Source organism: Scylla paramamosain, unplaced genomic scaffold, assembly GCF_035594125.1.
Source record: "Scylla paramamosain isolate STU-SP2022 unplaced genomic scaffold, ASM3559412v1 Contig25, whole genome shotgun sequence".
Lineage (NCBI taxonomy): Eukaryota > Metazoa > Arthropoda > Malacostraca > Decapoda > Portunidae > Scylla > Scylla paramamosain.
The window spans coordinates 632,134-654,117 of record NW_026973690.1 but is presented as its reverse complement, the minus strand read 5'-3'; the positions used below and the strand labels follow the sequence as shown (position 1 = coordinate 654,117).

The 21,984-nt window shown below is 38.4% G+C and overlaps 1 protein-coding gene across 1 annotated transcript; it reads left to right on the top strand.

Moving 5' to 3' along the window:
* Window positions 1-17,787: 17,787 nt before the first annotated feature.
* Window positions 17,788-18,849, top strand: LOC135097568 (keratin, type I cytoskeletal 10-like). Its single transcript, XM_063999491.1, has one exon. It carries the CDS (start codon window positions 17,788-17,790, stop codon window positions 18,847-18,849), a length of 1,062 nt encoding a protein of 353 aa, XP_063855561.1.
* The last annotated feature ends 3,135 nt before the right edge of the window (window positions 18,850-21,984 follow it).

Sequence of the window (21,984 nt, the reverse complement as noted above, 5' to 3'; positions counted from 1 at the left end):
GGGTGGGTCACACACACTCTGCAGGCACACGTCACTGTCTCCCTGGCGTTCATAACATTTAAAACATTAGAATATAGAATAATTTCCTTCATGACCTCACGAAAGCACCACAACTCATTCTTGGTAACGTAGAGAAAAATAATATTACGTTTTTGATCAGCTAAATATCACCATTATTTGTTCTCTGGGTTTCACCGTTTAGGCCTGAACTGAGTGTGAGAGCACAGCCTAGCGAGCTGAGCTCGTGTGCAGTCCAGCGAAGAGTAGTCTATGCCTTTGTCTATACTTTGTTATTTTTTACGTATCAGTTTTCTCGTGATTCATTTCTAATAACCCAAGTACTTGTTATCAAATAAATGTAAAAAAATGAGGCACTGTAACGGAAAAGGTGGTAATAGGAAGTAACGTCAAATGTCAATCATATTTATGCCTATTATACAATGGACCAAAGTGCCGCCCCCAAAAAGTGACGCCCGGGGCGGACCGCCTCCCCCCCTTAGCTACGCCACTGTATTTAACTAGTATAGCTAAATAAATTAATTAATAGGTGGATATGTGCAGATGGACAAATATGCACGCAGGCGTTCTTTGAGGCTATACAACAGTCTTGCAGTTATTTCTATCAGTTGCACGATTCACACGGTAGTTAAGGGAAAATCCCTTAACTATGAAGGCGAGGAATGCAGTAATAACATGGCCGAGGAATATCAACATCATTCTCAGACATTCGGGTAACACGTGATTGGGAGGCAGGGAGGAAACATCCAACCATCGGTCCTGTCTCTCTTCTTCATCCATTGAGCAAGACTTGTAGAGCCCTTGTTACTTCCCTTTTCACACACACACACACACACACACACACACACACACACACACACACACACACACACACACACACACGCAAAAATGATCAAATATTCACTTTCTCATTCCCTGTACTGGAAAGTTACGGTGTGACTTTAACCAGTTCTGCTCCACACACGAGTATAGCTTGCATTTCTTATAAGGGAGAGGGAGTTAGGATTGTAAGAGTGCCGGCTGCATTTATTTCTAATCCTTTATTTTTTTTATTTCTCACAGTGAAAAAAAAAAGTAAGTGGGTCTTAACACTCATTTTTTTTCTTTGTGTGAAAAATTTACAAAGCTTTCTTAGACACACAGATACCCACATTATCTGTGTCCGTGAGGAAATATCCGTGTCATGCTGCCACTCGTCGTGGTTAAGAGGTTAACGTAGGTTAAGAGGGGACCTGATAGAAATCTTTGTATAAGGGTTATAACAAGGGGGATGTAAGCAAAATTCTTAGGATCAGCAACCAGGATAGAACAAGAAATAAAGGATTCAAGCTTGAATATTTTAGATTTAAGAAAGAGATAGGAAGAAATTGGTTCTCAAATAGAGTGGTAGATGAGTGGAACGGACTCAGTAATCATGTTGTTAGTGCTAAGACATTAGGGAGCTTTAAGAGAAGTTAAGATGGGTTTATGGATGGGGGTGATAGTGAAAATAGGTACGTGTATTTCATACAGGGACTGCCACGTGTAAGCCACGTCGCTTCTCGCAGCTTCCAGGAATTATTTCTTATGTTTTTTTTTATGTTCTTATGTTTGTTTACAATGAATTCACTGGTCACTTTGTATCCTCGCAGAAGAGTCCCGGAATTTCCTTCTGTATGATTGTGTGCATGTTTACGTGTGATATATATATATATATATATATATATATATATATATATATATATATATATATATATATATATATATATATATATATATATATATATATATATATATATATATATATATATATATATATATATATATGTGTGTGTGTATGTATTGAAGAGTGTGTGTGTGTTGTATATAGAACAACACACATACAAAAAAACACTGGTATTAGTAAAGATTGTTTGGCAATAAGAATATAAATATATATATATATATATATATATATATATATATATATATATATATATATATATATATATATATATATATATATATATATATATATATATATATATATATATATTGAAGAGTGAGTGTGTGTGTGTGTGTGTGTGTGTGTGCGTGTGTGTGTGTGTGTTGTATATAGAAGAACACAAAAAAAGCAAAACGGTAGTATTAGTAAAGATTGTTTGGCAATAAGAAATGATTAATCCATCAATTATGGGGTATTGTTGAAATCAAGCAGCGGGCGTTCATGGTGGACCCGGGAGGTACTTTGAGTGTTGTAAATATCATTGCTATTTGTCATGGATATAGTGCAGTATAATAGGATGCAAATATCATCGTTAAAGAATGTGGTTTGTAGGAAAATGTTGCCTCTTATCCCCGGTGATAAAGATTGTCTTCGCACGGACACACGTGGCCAGAAGAAGAAAGACTAGGTACAGGTACACACGATACATTAACAAGCTGCTAAAAAAAGCAAAAATTCCCTCAGTGACCGTGGTGCACGAAGAGCTGATGGCTACTGCTTCATATGTTCAGGGAAAAATATCACTAGTGTGCCTTTTTGTTCCATGTGTCTTATGTAATGTTTGTTGTATGTTGAGATTCTTAAAAAAATGATAAATAAATAAACGTTTCTTTCTCGCTCTCTTTTGCTTTTATATTAACAAATTGGTACTTAAAACTTTCATAATCTTAATTAATTAATATTTATTTCTAGCAACCTACATATTTATTTATTTATTTATTTATCTACTTAGTTGTCAGTTCATTTTTATCTAATTTAATTTAATTTAATTTTGTTTGCTAACTTTTCTTCCAAAAATTTACATATAAACTTACACTTGACACTTGGATGCCGATAAATTTCAAGTTGGTATTTAATTTTCTTTATGGAAAAATTACTCTTAAGCTAAAATAAAGTTGCAGTTAAATGCTGCGAAGCGTGGAGGAAGGTGGCGAGGCGTATTCACCAGCATATCTGTGCTACTGGTTACTTCCCATCGAGAGAGAGAGAGAGAGAGAGAGAGAGAGAGAGAGAGAGAGAGAGAGAGAGAGAGAGAGAGAGAGAGAGAGAGAGAGAGAGAGAGAGACCTACACCAAACATTGTCTGAAACACAAAAGTGATCAGGAAATGTACTAAATTTGCACAAGAATGCCAGGACACTCACTCGCCTGTCACTCACTCCAGCCTTCATTAACATTATTATTGTCACACAAGCACATGTATGAAGCTCCATTTTTTCTAATCAATATTGAGACTTGGCTGGCTCGAGTACTGAACCAGTCCATCAGGAAGGCGGCCGCTCGACTATCTACTAGCGAGAAGCATAACCACTCCATCAGGTTTAGCGGCGCATGGGTTTGGGTCACATGGAGGTAGTGCTGACCATCCTGCCTCTCCCTTCCACTCACACCCTGGAAGACAGTCACTCTTACGAAATTCTAAATAAAGGATACATTTTTCTGTTCGTTATGCTTCATCGGGGAATAGTGTGTTTGATAATACTGTCCTTTTTCTCGCTTTGGCACTAGGAATAACAAAACCCATTTCCATATTTTGTACTAACTCGACTAAACTCTTACGTGCGTTTTTCTCAAACTCTTGTAAGTCTCACTAGAATCAATAATCGGTAAGCGAGGTTAAATGCTTCCTAGTCAAGCTGGTTCTTTACTATCTCGACAAACTACGTATAAGTTGTGTCTATTTCTTTATAAACCTGGCTGAGTTTTGATAACCAGTGTGAATGACAACACACCTGTCTCTCTCTTCCCATACAAGGTGGTTCTTTACTAACCCGGCTAACCACAAATCTTCTCTCCTTCCCAGGTGTTCCAGGCCAACGTTGACTCGCCCCAGACAAGGCACAACTACGTGGAACCGCCTGTGCTGGGTCGGTTTGTGAGGTTGCACGTACTGGAATGGCACTCACAACCCTCCATGCGCTTTGAGCTGCTCGGCTGTCAGGGTAGGTAACAGTCAGCCTTGTTAACAGCTTGCTCTCTCTCTCTCTCTCTCTCTCTCTCTCTCTCTCTCTCTCTCTCCAGGAGAGAGAGAGGTACCATAATATAATAAGGGTACCAGAGCTCCTACGGACATCACACTACCCAAGCAAGTTACCTAAGAGTACAGTTGGCAATCTAGAGGGTGTAACAGAGTTGTATGGTTTTGGACTTGGGCAGAATTACCATAAGAAATTTTGTCTAGAGTCCCACATCCCTTCTCGTCAAGTTGCTTGGCTACTGGCCATGCGCAGTAGTGTTCTGACGTCACGAAACAGTAAATCCCTGACGTCACTGACACCTCGTCTTAAGGCATCAGCATGGATTCATCTGACATTACAATATTATTTGAATCTCGGGAAAGGCATACGAGTATAGAGGTGCTATGGAGGTAATGGTGAAACACTTGACTGAGCGAATACAGTCGCTCAAATCCACTGCCTCTAGTCTCACTGCCAGCCTTGAGTTCAGTCAAAGAAAAATTGACGAACTAAAACACGCCATGAAAGACCATGACAAAAAAAAAAAAAAAAAAAAAAAAATTGCCAGTAAAAGAAAAATAGATACACTTACTCATCATACTGAGTCCTTACAACAACAAATTAAAAGCATGGAGGAACGGATCAACCAACAGAAGGATTACAGCAGGAGAAACAATATTCTTATCAGCGGTGTGGCGGAGCCTGAAAGCGGGGAGACATTTGAGCAGACAGCAGTGATGGTGTCTTCCCTGCTGGCAGACAAGTTGGAACTGCCTGGTGTGGAACTGGAGCGCGCTCATAGGGTGGGACAGCGTCGAGATGACAGACCTCGACCCATTGTGACACGTTTTTCTCGTTACTGCGATCGTGAGGCGGCCATGAGGAACACAAGAAAAATACGAGGAACCAACACCAACTTCAACGACGACCTATGCGCTGCATCACATTCCATCAAGAACGCACAAATGCCACAGTTGAAACAGGCCAGAGCTGAAGCAAAAATTACCTATTTTACCTATACAAAACTTATAATGAAGGGCAGACTTATCACCCAGAAACCATCTGTGAATGTGGCTCCATCAAATCTCGACCGTGAACAACAAGATGTGGACGAAGCCACTCTACGTAACCGTGAGTTACTTGATGCAACTACTAGGACAGTGGCTGAGGACGGGGCTGCCGTGGATGGCGCGGATGCTCAGGGTGGCGATGGGCTGGAGCGGACCAGCGCGGTGCACATCAGCAGCACAGCACAGGCCTTCCCTCCTCTCCAGCCGCCGACAGGGTGTGTTGGGTTACCCGGTGCCGCGTCCCTCCCACATTCAGAGGAAATGAGGAAATATCCCAAGAGGAATGCAAGAAAGAAATAAACTTTAAGAAGGATCATATATTGTTAAGTATTACTTAGTATTTTTACTAATGGAACACAACCCCTTTCCTTTTTGCTTCTCTTGATGATATTGCTTTCACTAATTTTCTAAATAGCAATACTGTTGTTCACAATTTTTCCCTCAGTGTCATAGACACTATGATGTACAATCCATTTAATTATTTTGAAAATATTAGTCATGTTTCAGATAATCTATCAATCCAATGCAATATTAACGAACCTTCTTGTGACTATGTATTTAATGAATCAGTTAAAACATAATATTTTTGAATGCTTAAATCTATTAGCTTTCAATATTAGCAGTATACCACTTCACCTTGGCAGTTGTGTTGATCAATGTGTTAATGTAAATCACATTAAGTTTGATGTTTTAGCATTTTGTGAAACCCGCCTCAATGATGCAATGCGTTCTCTTTATTCAATAGAAGGTTATGAAAGCTATTTTAATAACAAAAGTACTGCAGCAGGTGGATTAGCGATCTACGTTAACAGCAACTTTGACGTCAGAACACTTTCCAACTTATGTTTTCAGTTACCGTACATTGAATGTTTATTTTTGGAAATCAATAAACCAGCAATTTTTAATTGGCATGATTTGTCGCCCACCAAATTCAGACATTGACAACTTTATTTCTACATTAGATAACATTATTATCACTGCAATAATTTCTAGAAAATTTGTTTACATTATGGGTGGCATTAATATAAACATTCCTAATTACAGTGGCAAATTCCCAACATCTTGTAAACCTTTTTCACAGTTATGGCTTCTTCTCCACCATAAATAAGCCAACGGGTGTGACCAGTCACTCCGCAACTTTAATGGACCACATCTGGACAAATAATTTAGATAATTATGTTTTCAGTCGCATTATTTTCACTTAATCAGCGATCACTTTCCTGTTACTAGTTCATTCGTATCTCCAAAATCAGAATCCACGCCCGAACCTGTAACTTTTGCAATTAGAACATTTTCAGATGAAAATATTGCTGCATTTAAATCGGAATTAACAGATTATAATTGGAAAATTTTACAACACAACGAAGTAAATTATATCTTTGACAAATATATCTTTATTTTTTTGGAAATATTTAAGAGACACTTCACAAAAAAAACACAATAAAGATAAAGGAAAAACACATAGGGAAATCTTATATCACACCTGCTATGAGAAAATCCATAAAACAACGCAATAGATTGCAGCAATTACACGCCAAGTGGCCCTTGACTTATGAATCACACTTTAAATCATACAGAAACAAGCTGACCACAGTGATAAGAGCCGCAAAAAAGCTCAATCGGTAATTCACTGGCCAGGAACTATAGTGATATTCAGTTTTGCTATAAGGATTATACGAGTATGCCTCCCCCAGTCCCTTTCTCTTTCTTTTTAATGCCAACAACACTAATTGAGGTTAACTCCATCATCAAATACATTAAAGGTTCTTCATCTGGGCACGATTAAATTAACATCATAATTATAAAAGAGTGCAATAACAAAATTTCACCTTTTTTTAGTTTTTATCATGAACAAATCTTTTCGAGTAGGTTGCTTTCCAAATCATTTACAAATATCACGTACAGTGTCAATCTTCAAGAAAAGAGATCATTCTGTAATCTCTATTTTATCTAATTTCAGCAAGATTTTTGAAAAAAAAAATAATAATGGCTTCTAGGCTAATGAATTACTTTACTAAACATTCACTATTTAATTAATCACAATACGGATTCAGACCTAAATATTCGACTGAGTTAGCTGTCCACCATCTCTGCCAGAACATGTATAATGCTATGGATGCTGAATTGTGTCAACTCACGGTTTTTTGTGATCTATCAAAGGCTTTCGAGACAATATCTCACAACATCTTGTTACAAAAATTGCTTGTGTATGGAATACGAGGTAACGCTCATAAATGGTTTCATAGTTATTTATCACACAGGAAACAGTTCACCTCCTACAACAATATATGCTCCTCTTACAGCGACATATCATCTGGTGTTCCTCAGGGATCTGTTCTCGGCTCGCTACTTTTTCTTATATACATAAATGACATTTATTCCTCAAATGATAAACTTAAATTCATTTGATATGCAGATGACACTACAGTTTTCCTACAGGGTAATAATATCGAGAATTAAACAAAATATCTATGTGGATAAAGAGTAACAAATTAACATAAAATTTGAATAAAACTAAATTCATGGTGACAAGCCCTCTTATGTCTCAACCATTGTGTCCACCAACAAAAATAGATAATGCTTTAATGAATTAAGTGACTGAATTTAAGTTTCTAGGCGTAACTATTGATAATAAGTTGAAATGGAAAAATCACATTGACATCATTAACTCCATAAAATATCTGTATTAACCGGTGTTATATTTAGACTTTGGGAATTTATAAGTGAAAAATGTTTAAGACAAATTTATCTTTCATTAATATAACCTCACTTACAGTACTGCAGTGCAATCTGAGGAGAAGCATGTAAAATATACACTGATAGTCTTCTGGTCTCCCAGGAAAAGCTGCTTCGAATAATGTTTCTCAAAAGTCAATACGCGCATACGAAAGAATTATTTAGTAATCGCAAGTTATTAACTGTCCCTGACATTATTAAAGTACAAAGCAGTCTATTTATTCATAAGTCATTACACTCCCTCACCACAGACCAAGGTTTCACACCATTTCCTCACAATGTTACACGCAGACCTTTCCATTTTCGCTTACCACTGTATAGAACTTCCCACGCAAAACAAAGCCTTCCCTTCAGAGGCTCTCACCAATGGAACACTTTGCCGGAGTCACTCACTGCGGATACCAATTTCATTTCATTTTAAAGAAAACTTATGAAAACAGTATTCAGTAACTATTAACATTTTAAATATTTACTTGTGACACTGATATCTTGACATCCCTGTTAAAAATTTGTCATATATGTGTAGCATACATGTCATTTAATTTGTATTCGCTGAGCTCTCTATATTAGTATGTTTACGTGTATTTATATCTAACATGTATCTATAACATGTTAGATATGTATCACTTATTACTTACATATGCTGCATTATTATCATCAATTATTATTATCACTATTATTATTATTATTATTATTTATTTATTTATTATTATTATTATTATTATTATTATTATTATTATTATTATTATTATTATTATTATTATTATTATTATTATTATTATTATTATTGTTATTGTTATTGTTATTTTTATATAATAATAATAATAATAATAATAATAATAATAATAATAATAATAATAATAATAATAATAATTATTATTATTATTATTATTATTATTATTATTATTATTATTATTATCATCATCATTATTATTATTATTATTATTATTATTATTATTATTATTATTATTATTATTATTATTATTTATATTATTATTATTACTAATATTATTATTATTATTATTATTATTATTATTATTATTATTATTATTATCATTATTATTATTACTAATATTATTGTTATTATCATTATACTATTGCTATTATTATTATTATTATTATTATTATTATTATTATTATTATTATTATTATTATTATTATTATTATTATTATTATTATTATTATTATTATTATTATTATTATTATTATTATTATTATTATTATTATTATTATTATCATTATTATTATCATCAGTAGTAGTAGTAGTAGTAGTAGTAGTAGTAGTAGTAGTAGTAGTAGTAGTAGTAGTAGTGTTAGTAGTAGTAGTAGTATTTGTATTAGTATTGATATTATTATTATCATTATTATTATTATTATTATTATTATTATTATTATTATTATTATTATTATTATTATTATTATTATTATTAATATTATTATTGTTATTATTATTATTTTTACTATCATTATTATTATTACAGTTATTGCTATTGTTTTCTGGGTACTATTGCTTTAGTTTTCTTTAAACTTATATAGTGCTATAGACTAATGTAAAAATAATTCAAACATGTAAATAGTTGTTCGACTTCACTGCTTCGCCTTTACATATAATAACATCCAATATAAGTCCATAGAGAGCAAAACCTCAATGGACGAATGGCTCACTACATTTGTATGTATATCAAACTTGTATCCTACTATAAGGCAAATAAATATATCAATATCAATATCAATATCAATATCCCTCTCTGTCTACCGTCTCCTACTCTCAGAAGTGGACACACACACACATACACACACACACACACACACACACACACTTTAAATTTTATCGATTATTTTAACTTTACTAAGGTATCGTGCAACAGCCGTCTCTTTGACAGTAAAATGGTCCGTCATAAACACGATCCCCTTTCTCAAATTTTTTTCCATTCTTCTCAGTTCATTGCCCTTCTCAATTGCTCTTTTGTGTTCTAAAATTCACATTCTGGGCGCGTTTGTACATACATTTCAAAAATGTTATTAAGTTCATTTGTTATGGTGCTCATTGTTTTCCTTGCATAGGAAAAGAACAAAAATCGTTATTGACGTTAGATATAAGTTAAGAATGACCTTACCAACTGCAGCTGCTTGTAAATTCATATTTAGTTTGAAATTACCTTTTGTGAATATAGTAATAACATTTTAACTTGCAGTAGACACAGTGGTGAAGGGAACTTCTACACAAAGTCCAGAGCTGTCTTGTAAGCTCCAGATCTTACAGCAGTCACTCAAATATACCACGTCGTACATTTGTTTGCGAATACTGAGTGCTGCACATGCGCGGGACCAAACTTATATACCAGCACACCTTCCATATCGTCACACCAGACGTATGTACCGCCACTCCTTCCTCACCGTCACACCAGATTCTCCCTTCACTTGTAAATAACCTACCACAGGATTGTCAGTGGCTCCTGTCTCAAATTAGTGACTTCGCCAGGCGAGAAGGGACTGGTTCCTTGTACTCAGCTTAGAGGTAACAGACAGGTGCAGAATTGGACGACCTTTGAAATTACTCATATTTACAGAAGTCACAAGGTTTACTGTATCATTTGAAATCTAGAACACAGAAGAAAAAAATGTCGGATAGATCAGGGAGTCAAGAATCTTACGAAATAGAGGGACGGTCCGGGGAGATTGAACTCCACTTGTACCGCGGCAATCACTGTGCTCTGATTGGTTAGGCCTCTCCTGCAGTCATACATAAAAGTTTCCTTAATAAAATGACGCGAATCATTTTGACTCAGTGGACGAAGAAATATGGAAAATATTGTTTGAGCGAGTAAGGTGCGTTGGTTATCCTTTCGAATTGCTCTTAACTTTGTGAAATAAATGTTAACGAGAGTAGTGATACTCTTCTGTATGATAACACCTTGAGTATTCTGTGAGGGATTGGATTGCTGGCTGCTTTATCCTCTGGCTTAACCCTTTACATGAATTTTCCAGTGTTTTAAGACGTCGAGACAGAACAATTAAGCTGAGAAACAAAAGGGAATAATACCTGTCAATATATATTTGTTTTGTATGAAGCTGTACAGATGAGTATATGTATATATGTGTGTGTGTGGAGAGAAAGTGGTGAGTATTTCATCTATGATTTGCATTCACTACCTCATTTGTTTGGGTGCCCTTACTGGAAAAAAAGTGACCATCCATTCATCACTCCCCCCTGTCACCATGGTGTTCCTGTCACCATGGTATATCAAAGGTCACTACAAGCTCGGGTAATCTGACGCAGAGAGAGCATGTATGTCTCTGTCGCGTATTCTTGACCCTCTAGTTACGGTCATTCTTATGGTGAGAGTTGCCACCCATTGGTTATTGATGGTTGCTCAAATGAAGATGGTTTCATGTGTGTATTGATGCGATAATTGACGCTGACCGTAGGTGTTGTTAAGGGTAATGTTGTTTTATTTGCGCTTGCTGTTTTGTTATTTGTAATAGTAACACGATGTCTGGCGTTTAATGGTTCAATCAGGTGCTTCTGTGACTCTTGAAAGGTGTGCATCTCTCTCTCTCTCTCTCTCTCTCTCTCTCTCTCTCTCTCTCTCTCTCTCTCTCTCTCTCTCTCTCTCTCAACTCAGTGATTAAAGGAAACGAGAAGGGGAACACTGTCTTTAACGTTACTTGGAACTTGTATCCACGTTGATGAGGTGGCTAATTGGACGCGGCCTTCGAGGAGGAGTGTGGTTTGTTGGTCATCACCCTGTTCTCTACTATCACTTTACGAGTATATTAGCCATTAGGATGAACAGCGGGAGTGACATCCTCAGACCTTCACCAGCCTTGTGCGCGGACCTTCTAACACACACACACACACACACAGGCTGTGGTGGCAAGCGGATGTGCCTGGCTGTGCTCGGTTTCCGTGTTGGAACTCTGTTGTTCGTGCTGAAACTTAGCTGGTCTTCACAATGGATACCGAAGTTATTAAAGTCTTGCTTGATTCTCAAGAAAAGACTTTCCATGCCGCCATGGATTTTGTAGTTTTTCATCTCAAAGCCGCGAGAGATATACTACATGAACATATAGCGCGCTCTCCACCTACCGGCGTTCACAGATTCATTGGAAAACTATGCAGATCACAGCTGTTAGTCTCAATAAATCAAGGCTTTCGGTAATGGAATCCCGCTCTGGTGAGATGGTGTGCTCGGAGGGACGCTGATGGCAGGGGAGTATCGGGACAGTACGATGAGTTACCCTCAACACGCTTTCCTGGCCGTCACTGGTGGAAGGGAGAGAGAAAACTGTTCTACTTCACCCATTTATTACAAAAGTTCACGCCCACAAAGACAATAATGCGTCTGGTCTCTGTCACTATACAGTGTTGGGTTGCGTTTCTCTCTCTCTCTCTCTCTCTCTCTCTCTCTCTCTCTCTCTCTCTCTCTCTCTCTCTCTCTCTCTCTCTCTCTCTCTCTGTGTGTGTGTGTGTGTGTGTGTTTGAGAGAGAGAGAGAGAGAGAGAGAGAGAGAGAGAGAGAGAGAGAGAGAGAGAGAGAGAGAGAGAGAGAGAAACGCAACCCAACACTGTATAGTGACAGAGACCAGACGCATTATTGTCTTTGTGGGCGTGAACTTTTGTAATAAATGGGTGAAGTAGAACAGTTTTCTCTCTCCCTTCCACCAGTGACGGCCAGGAAAGCGTGTTGAGGGTAACTCATCGTACTGTCCCGATACTCCCCTGCCATCAGCGTCCCTCCGAGCACACCATCTCACCAGAGCGGGATTCCATTACCGAAAGCCTTGATTTATTGAGACTAACAGCTGTGATCTGCATAGTTTTCCAATGAATCTGTGAACGCCGGTAGGTGGAGAGCGCGCTATATGTTCATGTAGTATATCTCTCGCGGCTTTGAGATGAAATAGTACCTCTTCACGTGAATTTTTAAGGTTCTCTCTTGGATATAAATCTTACCGCATACAGACATGTATGAATGGCAGTGTGCCCTCCCTTCCTGCATATCTCACCCTTCCTTCTCCCTTCCCGCCCGGTTCACTTCAAAAGGAATTGATTCACCTTCACGATTACAGTACCTAGTTAACAGCACCAGTCATGATCTTCACTTACATCGGTGTCATCATCACGCCATTACATTACTCATGCCAGGCTGTTCCGAGGAAATAAAGGAGCCGGAGTAAGGAAGCTGTTCTGCTAACTGATCCCAGCTATCCTTAGCAACGGTCAGTGCCGCTCACTGGGCGTCGTTCCAGACATAATTATCATTTATATCGCTGAGGCGTTGCGGCGGTAAACCAGCGGAGTTTATGGCCCAGTAGATTAGTACGCCACGAGAGGAACATGCATTATGAGGCTGTGGGTTGTATTTTACGTTTTGACCCGTGGAAAAGAGTAGTGCCAACTTTTGCTAGTGACTTCAGGGCATGCTCCTATCTTCGTCCCTGGCCAGAGCAACGCTGCTACGTGGCTCTTGACTCTTGCCTCTTGTTGCAGGTCAAAGAAAGAGAGAGAGAGAGAGAGAGAGAGAGAGAGAGAGAGAGAGAGAGAGAGAGAGAGAGAGAGAGAGAGAGAGAGACCAACAACAACAACAAATTGAAGTCAAAAGTTAATAAAAAAAATAAAGAAAAAAAAAATAAAGAAAAGCAATGTTAGTGAATAGACAGTAATGACCTTAAACGTTTATATATTATATACCTCGGACTTGATGGCGTGTGTGCTACGGAGGTAAAGGAAGAAAACATGGAGGCGGATAGAAGAAAAAAAGGCAATTCAAGTAAGTGAATGGACTTGGGGGACAGACATTATTAGTGCAACTATTACATGCACTCTGCCTCGGCCTGATGGAGGTCTTAGAAGTGTACGAGAGGACAAATTACGGAAGAAGAGAAAAGAGGTCATTTTTACCAATTAATGGATAGAGATCACAGATGTTGATGGTAAACGTGTCACTTGTACGTGTCTTGCATCTCATCGTGGCCATGCAGGTTGAAAAAAAAATAAATAAAATAAAATAAAATAAAGAAGCAAAAAAGATAAAAAAAAATCTATTAATGGTCTTAGATGATCGATCTCAGTAGTACAAATGTTACACACCTATTATTTTCTTGGTGTTCGTCACAGAAAATAAGGAAATAATGAGGATGAATAAAAAAAAAAAGGTTATTTTTGTCATTAGATGGACAGTATTGATGGACTTAAAATTATAGCCATTATGAGTGTCTCATCTCACCTGGTGTAGGTTGCGAAGGTGAGGAAAGAGGGAGAAAGGTTAGAATGAATAAAAAAGTCAATTTGTTGTATAAATGGAGAGGGACGATAGAGTTTAAGAATCGCTAATAATATAGAACCTTAAGTAATATTACTACTCGCTTTACTAACTAGTATTTAGGATGAGACTAGCTGCTCTTATCCATTAATGATCATCCCCCCATTTGTTCCCGCACTTAGCAAGCCCGCGCCGCGAAGACTGGGCATTGCCAAAGGGCGGGACAGTAACGTAACGATGGAAGCATTTTCCTTATCCAACCCATCCCACACTGTAGAATGAGAAGTGTTCAGGTAAAAGAGTAAAAGCACTCCCACCATCAGTGTCAGTCTATGAAATGAAAAGTGTTTAATATGTACGAGTAGTTGAAAAGTATTGCCACCTTCCTCACCCACAAGCTGTTAAGTGAAAAACGTTCATGTAACAGACGAAAGGCACTCCCACTCTACTCTGACCCGCAATATGAAAAATGCCTCAACTATTGGAAAGAGCTCAACCTTCCAAACCTGAATTATGAAAAATGGTCAGTAAGTTTCGAAAGAGCCTCCCCACCCACCCACGCCTGTAAAACCAAGTCATTTTTAGTTCGACTCCTTCATTGGTCTTTCACCGATTTTTGGGCCTTTGGGAGTTGAGTGGTGGCCTGTACGCGCAAAGATAGGAGAAAAAATAAATAAAACAAAATTATGAACTGAGACGTGCTGATGGTAAAGAAGTCGAGTTTGAACAAGAAAAACAAAATAAAAGCTGTTGTAGGACAGCTTATTTGTTTATTCAGGAAATATTATACGAGTCATAGTGTGCACAAGTTCATTGGTAGTAAACTATTTTCATCTAATTATTTATTGATATTTGTGACCGCTGATGCTACTGCTGCTGCTGATAGTAATGCTGTTGTGGGACAGAAATCCGAGTTCATCTCTCCAAATTAGGAAACAGCTGAGATGCACGTTTGCGGTTTTGACCATGAGACATTGTGGCCTCCAGTACGTATTGTTATCGGTGTGTGTGTGTGTGTGTGTGTGTGTGTGTGTGTGTGTGTGTGTGTGTGTGCACGAGCGAGCATGTGTTAGCTTCGTGGTGCATCTCAGCCTCGGGTCACCTCCAGACAGCAAAAAAAAAAAAAAAAGAAAAAGAAAAAAGAAAAAAAGAAAAAAATCCAGCACACAAGGCAGGCAAGGCGAGTGTGTCGGCTTTGTGCACCTCATCATCACTTGACTCGTACTCCAATTCCCAGTTTCTACAAGTCCAGATTTAAATTTCGGTTTGATTTCCACGCTATTACATATCGTTGTTTATATATTTGTTTATTCACGTAGGTGTTCATTTTCATAAATGTCAATTCTTCATTCGTATCTCAGTTTTTACTTTGTTTTATTTTTAATTGTAAGAATTATTTATTCTTATAACATATTTATTTACTTTTTTATTTATTTATTCATATTTACAGACATTTATTTACATGTACAGTTGTTTATCCGTTATCTCAACGTTTACTTTATAATATTTTCAGAAGTTTCAATTCTCTATTAATTTCTCAACTTTTATCTGGAGCTCTGGTTAGGTCCAACGTGAACAACTCACTAACACCTTGACTCACCGACTCTCGTAGAGGATGTAGCTTTCACCTCAATCGCTATTTATGAATCCCGGATACTGTAGGATGCTAAAGTACTGCTGCTGCTGCAGGTGAGAGGGCATCGTCGCTCACTCCACCCACCATGCCACGAAAAAAGCAGTCGAGGAGGAGAGAAAAAAAAAAAAGATAGATTTATATATTAGAGAGGTAGGCTGCCTTAGAGGGGAGGAGATAAGAAGGGATTTATCTCTCCTTTAAATTAAGTGTATTCTGTGAAGCATAATAAAGTCGCAGCACCGTAAACTACGTGAGGGTGTAGACGAACCTCCTCCGTCAAACGCTGCACGGCTTACTCGTGTGTTTTGTAACGTAACCCTTTAACCCTCTCCCTCCCTCACCTCCTATCTCGATGCCCCTCCCACCTTTCGTCTCTCCTTCCAAGCCTTTTTTCTTTAGAACTCCTTAGCTTCCCATAGAACATCTCCCTCCAGACCTGTCTGTTCTCTAATATCCATTTTTCTCCTCTTCCTTCTTTTCTTTAAAGTTCATAACGAAAGTGTACTTATGTAGAGCATAACTATCATAGAGTGAGCTACCTAGCACTGATTGCTGGAAGTTAGCAGTCGTTGCTGGTACTTTCATCCTATGATGGGCTGTGGATCACTGAGGCCTGTAGCAGTTAGTGAGCATTGTCCATACTTAGTGGCATTGTGGGCCTCACTGTTCCCAGGGATAACTGCATAAAGTGCAGCGCTTCATCACTGCATTACCACGATGGACTGAGCTGAGTCTTGTTTGATTGCTGCCTTCTTGAAATACGAGTGTTCCGGAGAAGGCTATTACATCACCACCCCTGCATAATTCCCCTACATCCTCTACTCTGTCTTACCTTGTTTCATTGTACTATATTGCATTGTATATGAAAATTTGTTTTCTTTCAGGTGGTCAGAAAAGAATAGATTTAAAAAATAATATATACATTCTCTTTTATTTATTTATTTATTTATTTTATATATTTTATTTTATTTTGTGTTTCTGCTTTTCCTTTGTGACAGTTTTGTATAGCGTGTGCTGCTTTCCTAATTGTCTCCAAGCCAACTCGAGCTGGGTTAATGGGTATTGAAGAACCTTCTGCTACATGGTACTGAATTACAATATCCATTAAAAAGAAGCAGTAAATCTTTAACTGATAGCTATCTTCCTCCTCCTCCTCCTCCTCCTCTCTGTTTTACCATGGATATGAGCCAAGTATAAAAGAATATATGTAGCAAAACAAATTAACTTAGGTTGCCTGTGACATTCTTACGCTCGCTAAGCTTCAGATTAAAAAAAACGCCGGGAAGTGGTAGCATTTTAGCACCACTCCCCCACAGCTTGGTTTCACTTTTACTACGGATTGCCGCCTCGCTACGCTCACGCTGACGAGACTGTCCCACTTTCCTCTCACACTCTTCATTGGCTGTTCCTGTCACCATGGTATATCAAAGGTCACTACAAGCTCGGGTAATCTGACGCAGAGAGAGCATGTATGTCTCTGTCGCGTATTCTTGACCCTCTAGTTACGGTCATTCTTATGGTGAGAGTTGCCACCCATTGGTTATTGATGGTTGCTCAAATGAAGATGGTTTCATGTGTGTATTGATGCGATAATTGACGCTGACCGTAGGTGTTGTTAAGGGTAATGTTGTTTTATTTGCGCTTGCTGTTTTGTTATTTGTAATAGTAACACGATGTCTGGCGTTTAATGGTTCAATCAGGTGCTTCTGTGACTCTTGAAAGGTGTGCATCTCTCTCTCTCTCTCTCTCTCTCTCTCTCTCTCTCTCTCTCTCTCTCTCTCTCTCTCTCTCTCTCTCTCTCTCAACTCAGTGATTAAAGGAAACGAGAAGGGGAACACTGTCTTTAACGTTACTTGGAACTTGTATCCACGTTGATGAGGTGGCTAATTGGACGCGGCCTTCGAGGAGGAGTGTGGTTTGTTGGTCATCACCCTGTTCTCTACTATCACTTTACGAGTATATTAGCCATTAGGATGAACAGCGGGAGTGACATCCTCAGACCTTCACCAGCCTTGTGCGCGGACCTTCTAACACACACACACACACACACACAGGCTGTGGTGGCAAGCGGATGTGCCTGGCTGTGCTCGGTTTCCGTGTTGGAACTCTGTTGTTCGTGCTGAAACTTAGCTGGTCTTCACAATGGATACCGAAGTTATTAAAGTCTTGCTTGATTCTCAAGAAAAGACTTTCCATGCCGCCATGGATTTTGTAGTTGACCAGTTCAAGTCAAGAATACGGGAAGCAGAGGTAACCATCCAGGACCTAACTCGAAGCCTGGAGTTTTCTCAGGCCGAAGTCAAGGATCTACAAAGTGAAGTAAAAGAGCTCAGGAAATTCGCAAGTGAAATTTTGAAGTCACAAATTAAGGACCTTGAACAAAGACAGAATTACCAAGAAGATTATAACAGACGAAATAATTTACGCATAAGTGGGATTGAAGAAAAACTTGGTGAAACATGGGAAGAAACAGCCATAGCAGTGTCGAAGCTCATTGAAGAAAAGCTTCAGTTGCCTGCTGTAAAATTAGAACGCGCTCACAGAACCGGACGTGTGTTGCCTTCTCGTTCTCGTGTTGTTGTCGCGAGATTCGAGAAGCTCAGCGATCGAGAAGCACTGATACGAAATGCTAGAAAATTGAAAGGTTCTGAAATATATATAGATGAAGACCTTTGCCCTGCATCCCAAGAAATTAGAAAGAGTCAGATACCTCTCATGAAGAAGGCCAGAAAAGAAGGCAAGATTCCTTTCTTCAAACACACCAGGCTAATTATAAAAGATAAGAGTACTAAATATCAACTCCAGGGAAGAAGCTCTCGCAGTGAAGGTGTCTCGACCCGTGAAGCAGTGGGTGACGTCACGGGAGCAATGCACCAGGCGAGTGAAGCAAGTGGTGGTGAATCATCCGTTGGTGCTGAAGGTGGAAATAATTATGCCTCGACTCGTGGTGCTGTGGGACACGTCTCGGAAGCAGTGGTCCAGACAAATGAAGCAAATGGTGGTGAATCATCGGTTGGTGGTGAAGGTGGGAGTACTGGTGGTCCCTACTCTGCTCACACTGGATCCTCTGGTGTCGGTGGTGGTAGTGGGTCCTGCCATGGCCGCCCCACACCCTCGGATACTGGTGGTGGTGATGGGTCTCCAGATGCAGCCCCGACACAGCGACAGCAGCATACTTCACGTACCAGAAATCGCAGGAAGTAAATAACCTGGTTCCTTCTTATAAGTTGATTGTCTCTGTATAATTACTGGTTATAATGATCTCTAACCAAAGTCTGTGGAGTGAATTGCCTTTCGCTACACTAAATGATGAGATGTTGAGGAATAATATTGTACTCTCTAATAACGTAGATTCACATTACCACAAGGATCTATTTTAGGGCCTATACTTTTTCTAATATATATAATTAATGCTAGTTCTAAAATTGAATTTACTATTTATGCTGATGACACTACCTTATTAATGAAAGATGTGAATGTTGATACATTGCATGAAACTGTAGCTAGTGAGTTAAGTAATATCGATCTTTGTATTAAATCAAATAACTTGAAACTTAATGTTAACAAAACAAATTACATATTATTTCAAAACAGGTCTATAAAGCATGTTTTTCCTACTGTATTGTTAAATGGTGAAAAATTAGCCCAAGTACATGCTACCAAGTTTCTAGGTGTTAAAGTTGATGAAAATTTAAGCTGGAAAATGCATATTAATGACGTTTGCTTAAAGCTTTAAAAAATAGCTGGTATCTTATATAGAATTCGTCATAATTTAAGTGAGGAAGCTAAGATGAGTATATACTATACTCTTTTTTATCCACATATTACATATTGTGTTTCGTTATGGGCGAGTACTTGGCCTTCATTCTTAAATGAATTATCTATTTCACAAAATAAGTTCCTCCGATGTATTTTCCATACAAAGAAATTTGATTCAACTGATGAAATATACCAATCTAGAAAAATTCTTAAAGTGTCTTCAGTACATAAATACTTCACTTTGTTATTGATTTTTAAAACAATTGGTCCTAATTCAATGTTCAAATTTAGAGAGCATTCCTGTAATACTAGGAGTAACAATGTAAATTTATCCTTACCTGTATTCAGGACTAAACTATTTAAAAAATAGTGTTATAAATTTTGGTCCAGAATTTTTCGGTAGTCTCCCTCGGGATATAAAAATCCTGCTTAGAGGAAGTAATTTAATTAAATTTAAAAAGGAAATAAAAACTTATCTGTTACCTGTACAAACCTAGATACACCATAATTATTTCATGAATTTGGTAGGACAATGTTTTCATTGTAATTGTCATGATGGTTGAGCTCCTGTTGTATTCTGACTTACATTGTGTGTTTTGTCAAGTTTACCCATTTACTTTGATTTTGATATTGTACTCATTACTATTATACTACATTACATTGCATTAGCAAGGTCTTCTTATGCTTGTTCACCTTGCCACAATTTGTTATTTAATCTATCCTAAAATCTGTCTGTCTTAGGAGTTACGACTCCACAGACTGTGCCAAGCAATGTGTTCGTTATGTGTTCACATATTTGTAAACGTAAATAATGGCAATATATTGACTTTACTTTACTTACTTTACTTTACCATAAGATAACATACACAAAAATACAGGCACAGTTTTAAGAAATATCTCACACAGGTCAATTCCTCCTAATGACAATGACCACGTAACACTCGTTACACTCCACAAATGTTCAACGTCCCGGACGGGCCCCCATATTCAGGAAAAGAAGAAGAGGTTTTAGTAGAGGAGAGGTGGTGTTCTACAGATTGAAAATTAGATCTAAGACCACGAATGTTGCAGAAGTCAATGAAGAAAAAGTTGAGGAGGGTTGGTGCCAGAAGAGGAGTCCGACCTGGGGACATCTGTGGTCCCCTTCCCAGATGGGGACTCCGAGGCTGGTGTAGGAGTCGCCATGATAATTTTTTATTTTGAGTGAAGGGTGTGTGTGTAATTAGGTGCTTGTAGTTTTGTGTTGAGGAAGAGAGTTGTCTTTAGAGGGCAGGCTGTGACTGCCCCCTTGTGTTGTGAGACACAAAGGGAAACGTTCAGTGAGGTCACTGCTGGCTTTAATGATAAGTTCACAACACCCCCTGATACACAGGCAGTCTCTATGCAGTGACTCAATATGTCCTGCTGTGATTATTTAACCCTTTCACTTTGACATGCAACGACTCACAATATTAAAAAAAAAGCTTAAATATTTATAAGCATCGGTAAGAGAGAAGGGGATACAAAACTAAATATTATACAATTTGTATCAAGTGCAATGTTTGGAGGTGGTGGCTGCACAACGAGAAAAATGTTCGCAGAGTGAATGGTGGTTAAGGAAAGATGTGGTAAATAACAATGAAAGGGTTAAGTGGTACGGAAGGTACAGTGGGGGAGCTATGACACAAACACCTGGGCCAGCAGCGGGGCGGTGGTGTGGTCTCTGCATACGGTGACAGGTGTCGCTAGGTGGCTGGGGCGAGCCGAACGCTTTGCCGCTTCTATGCAAGCCTGGAAATGTAGTTTTTAGATGATCCTTTTGTAGATGTGATGGTAAAACTGAACACCATATACGAGTTTTTGTTTGATGACGTTTCGTGTTAGTTGGTGGAGCAGGGTTGACCTAATCCCTAATTGTTGGGTAGAGAAATAAATGTCTTACCAGCTGATTTACTGCTAAACCACTGAAGGATTACTGTTAGCCCAACATGCTGCTGATAGACTGGTAAGTCTTCAGGCAGGACAGGGCTTACATGGTAGAGGCAAAGTGTGCAGCTCACCCCAGCGACACATCGACACTGGTGAAGCTCTGGACCCGTCAGTGTTGCTATGTGCAGAGACCACACCACCATCTCGGTGGTGGCCTAGGTGTTAATGTTTGATACATCCTCTACTGTATATGTTTGCCTGGTGCTTTTAGTGATGTATGAGTGGTTGTAATGAGACTGTTTGCATTATGTTTTAAGTTGTATGGTTAAGGTTAAAGAAGAGGGAGGAACTGTGAGGGAGTGAAAAAGGTTAGGAAGTGTGGGTAGGAGAAGAGAGAGAGAGGCAGTGCATTGTGGGGGAGGAAAAGAAGGAAGGAGTGAAGAGGGCATGGGAGGGAGGGTGTAGGGAGACGGTTGGGTTAGGGAGGAAGAGTGAGAACGGGAAGGAAGAAAGTGATGGTAGAAATAAAGTGATATAAATAACATCACCGTCCATTCTCTCTCCTCAAACCAACTGACCTAACAACCCATTGCAAAACTATTCCTGCAGTGCTAAGACCCAGACCTGCATGGGGCCCTGTGTGGCTCAAACTATGAAGGGAATTAAAGGTAA

Bases quoted from the DNA above. Each gene is read 5' to 3' on its own strand.
- LOC135097568 (XM_063999491.1), top strand. From the start codon at position 17,788: ATGGATACCGAAGTTATTAAAGTCTTGCTTGATTCTCAAGAAAAGACT.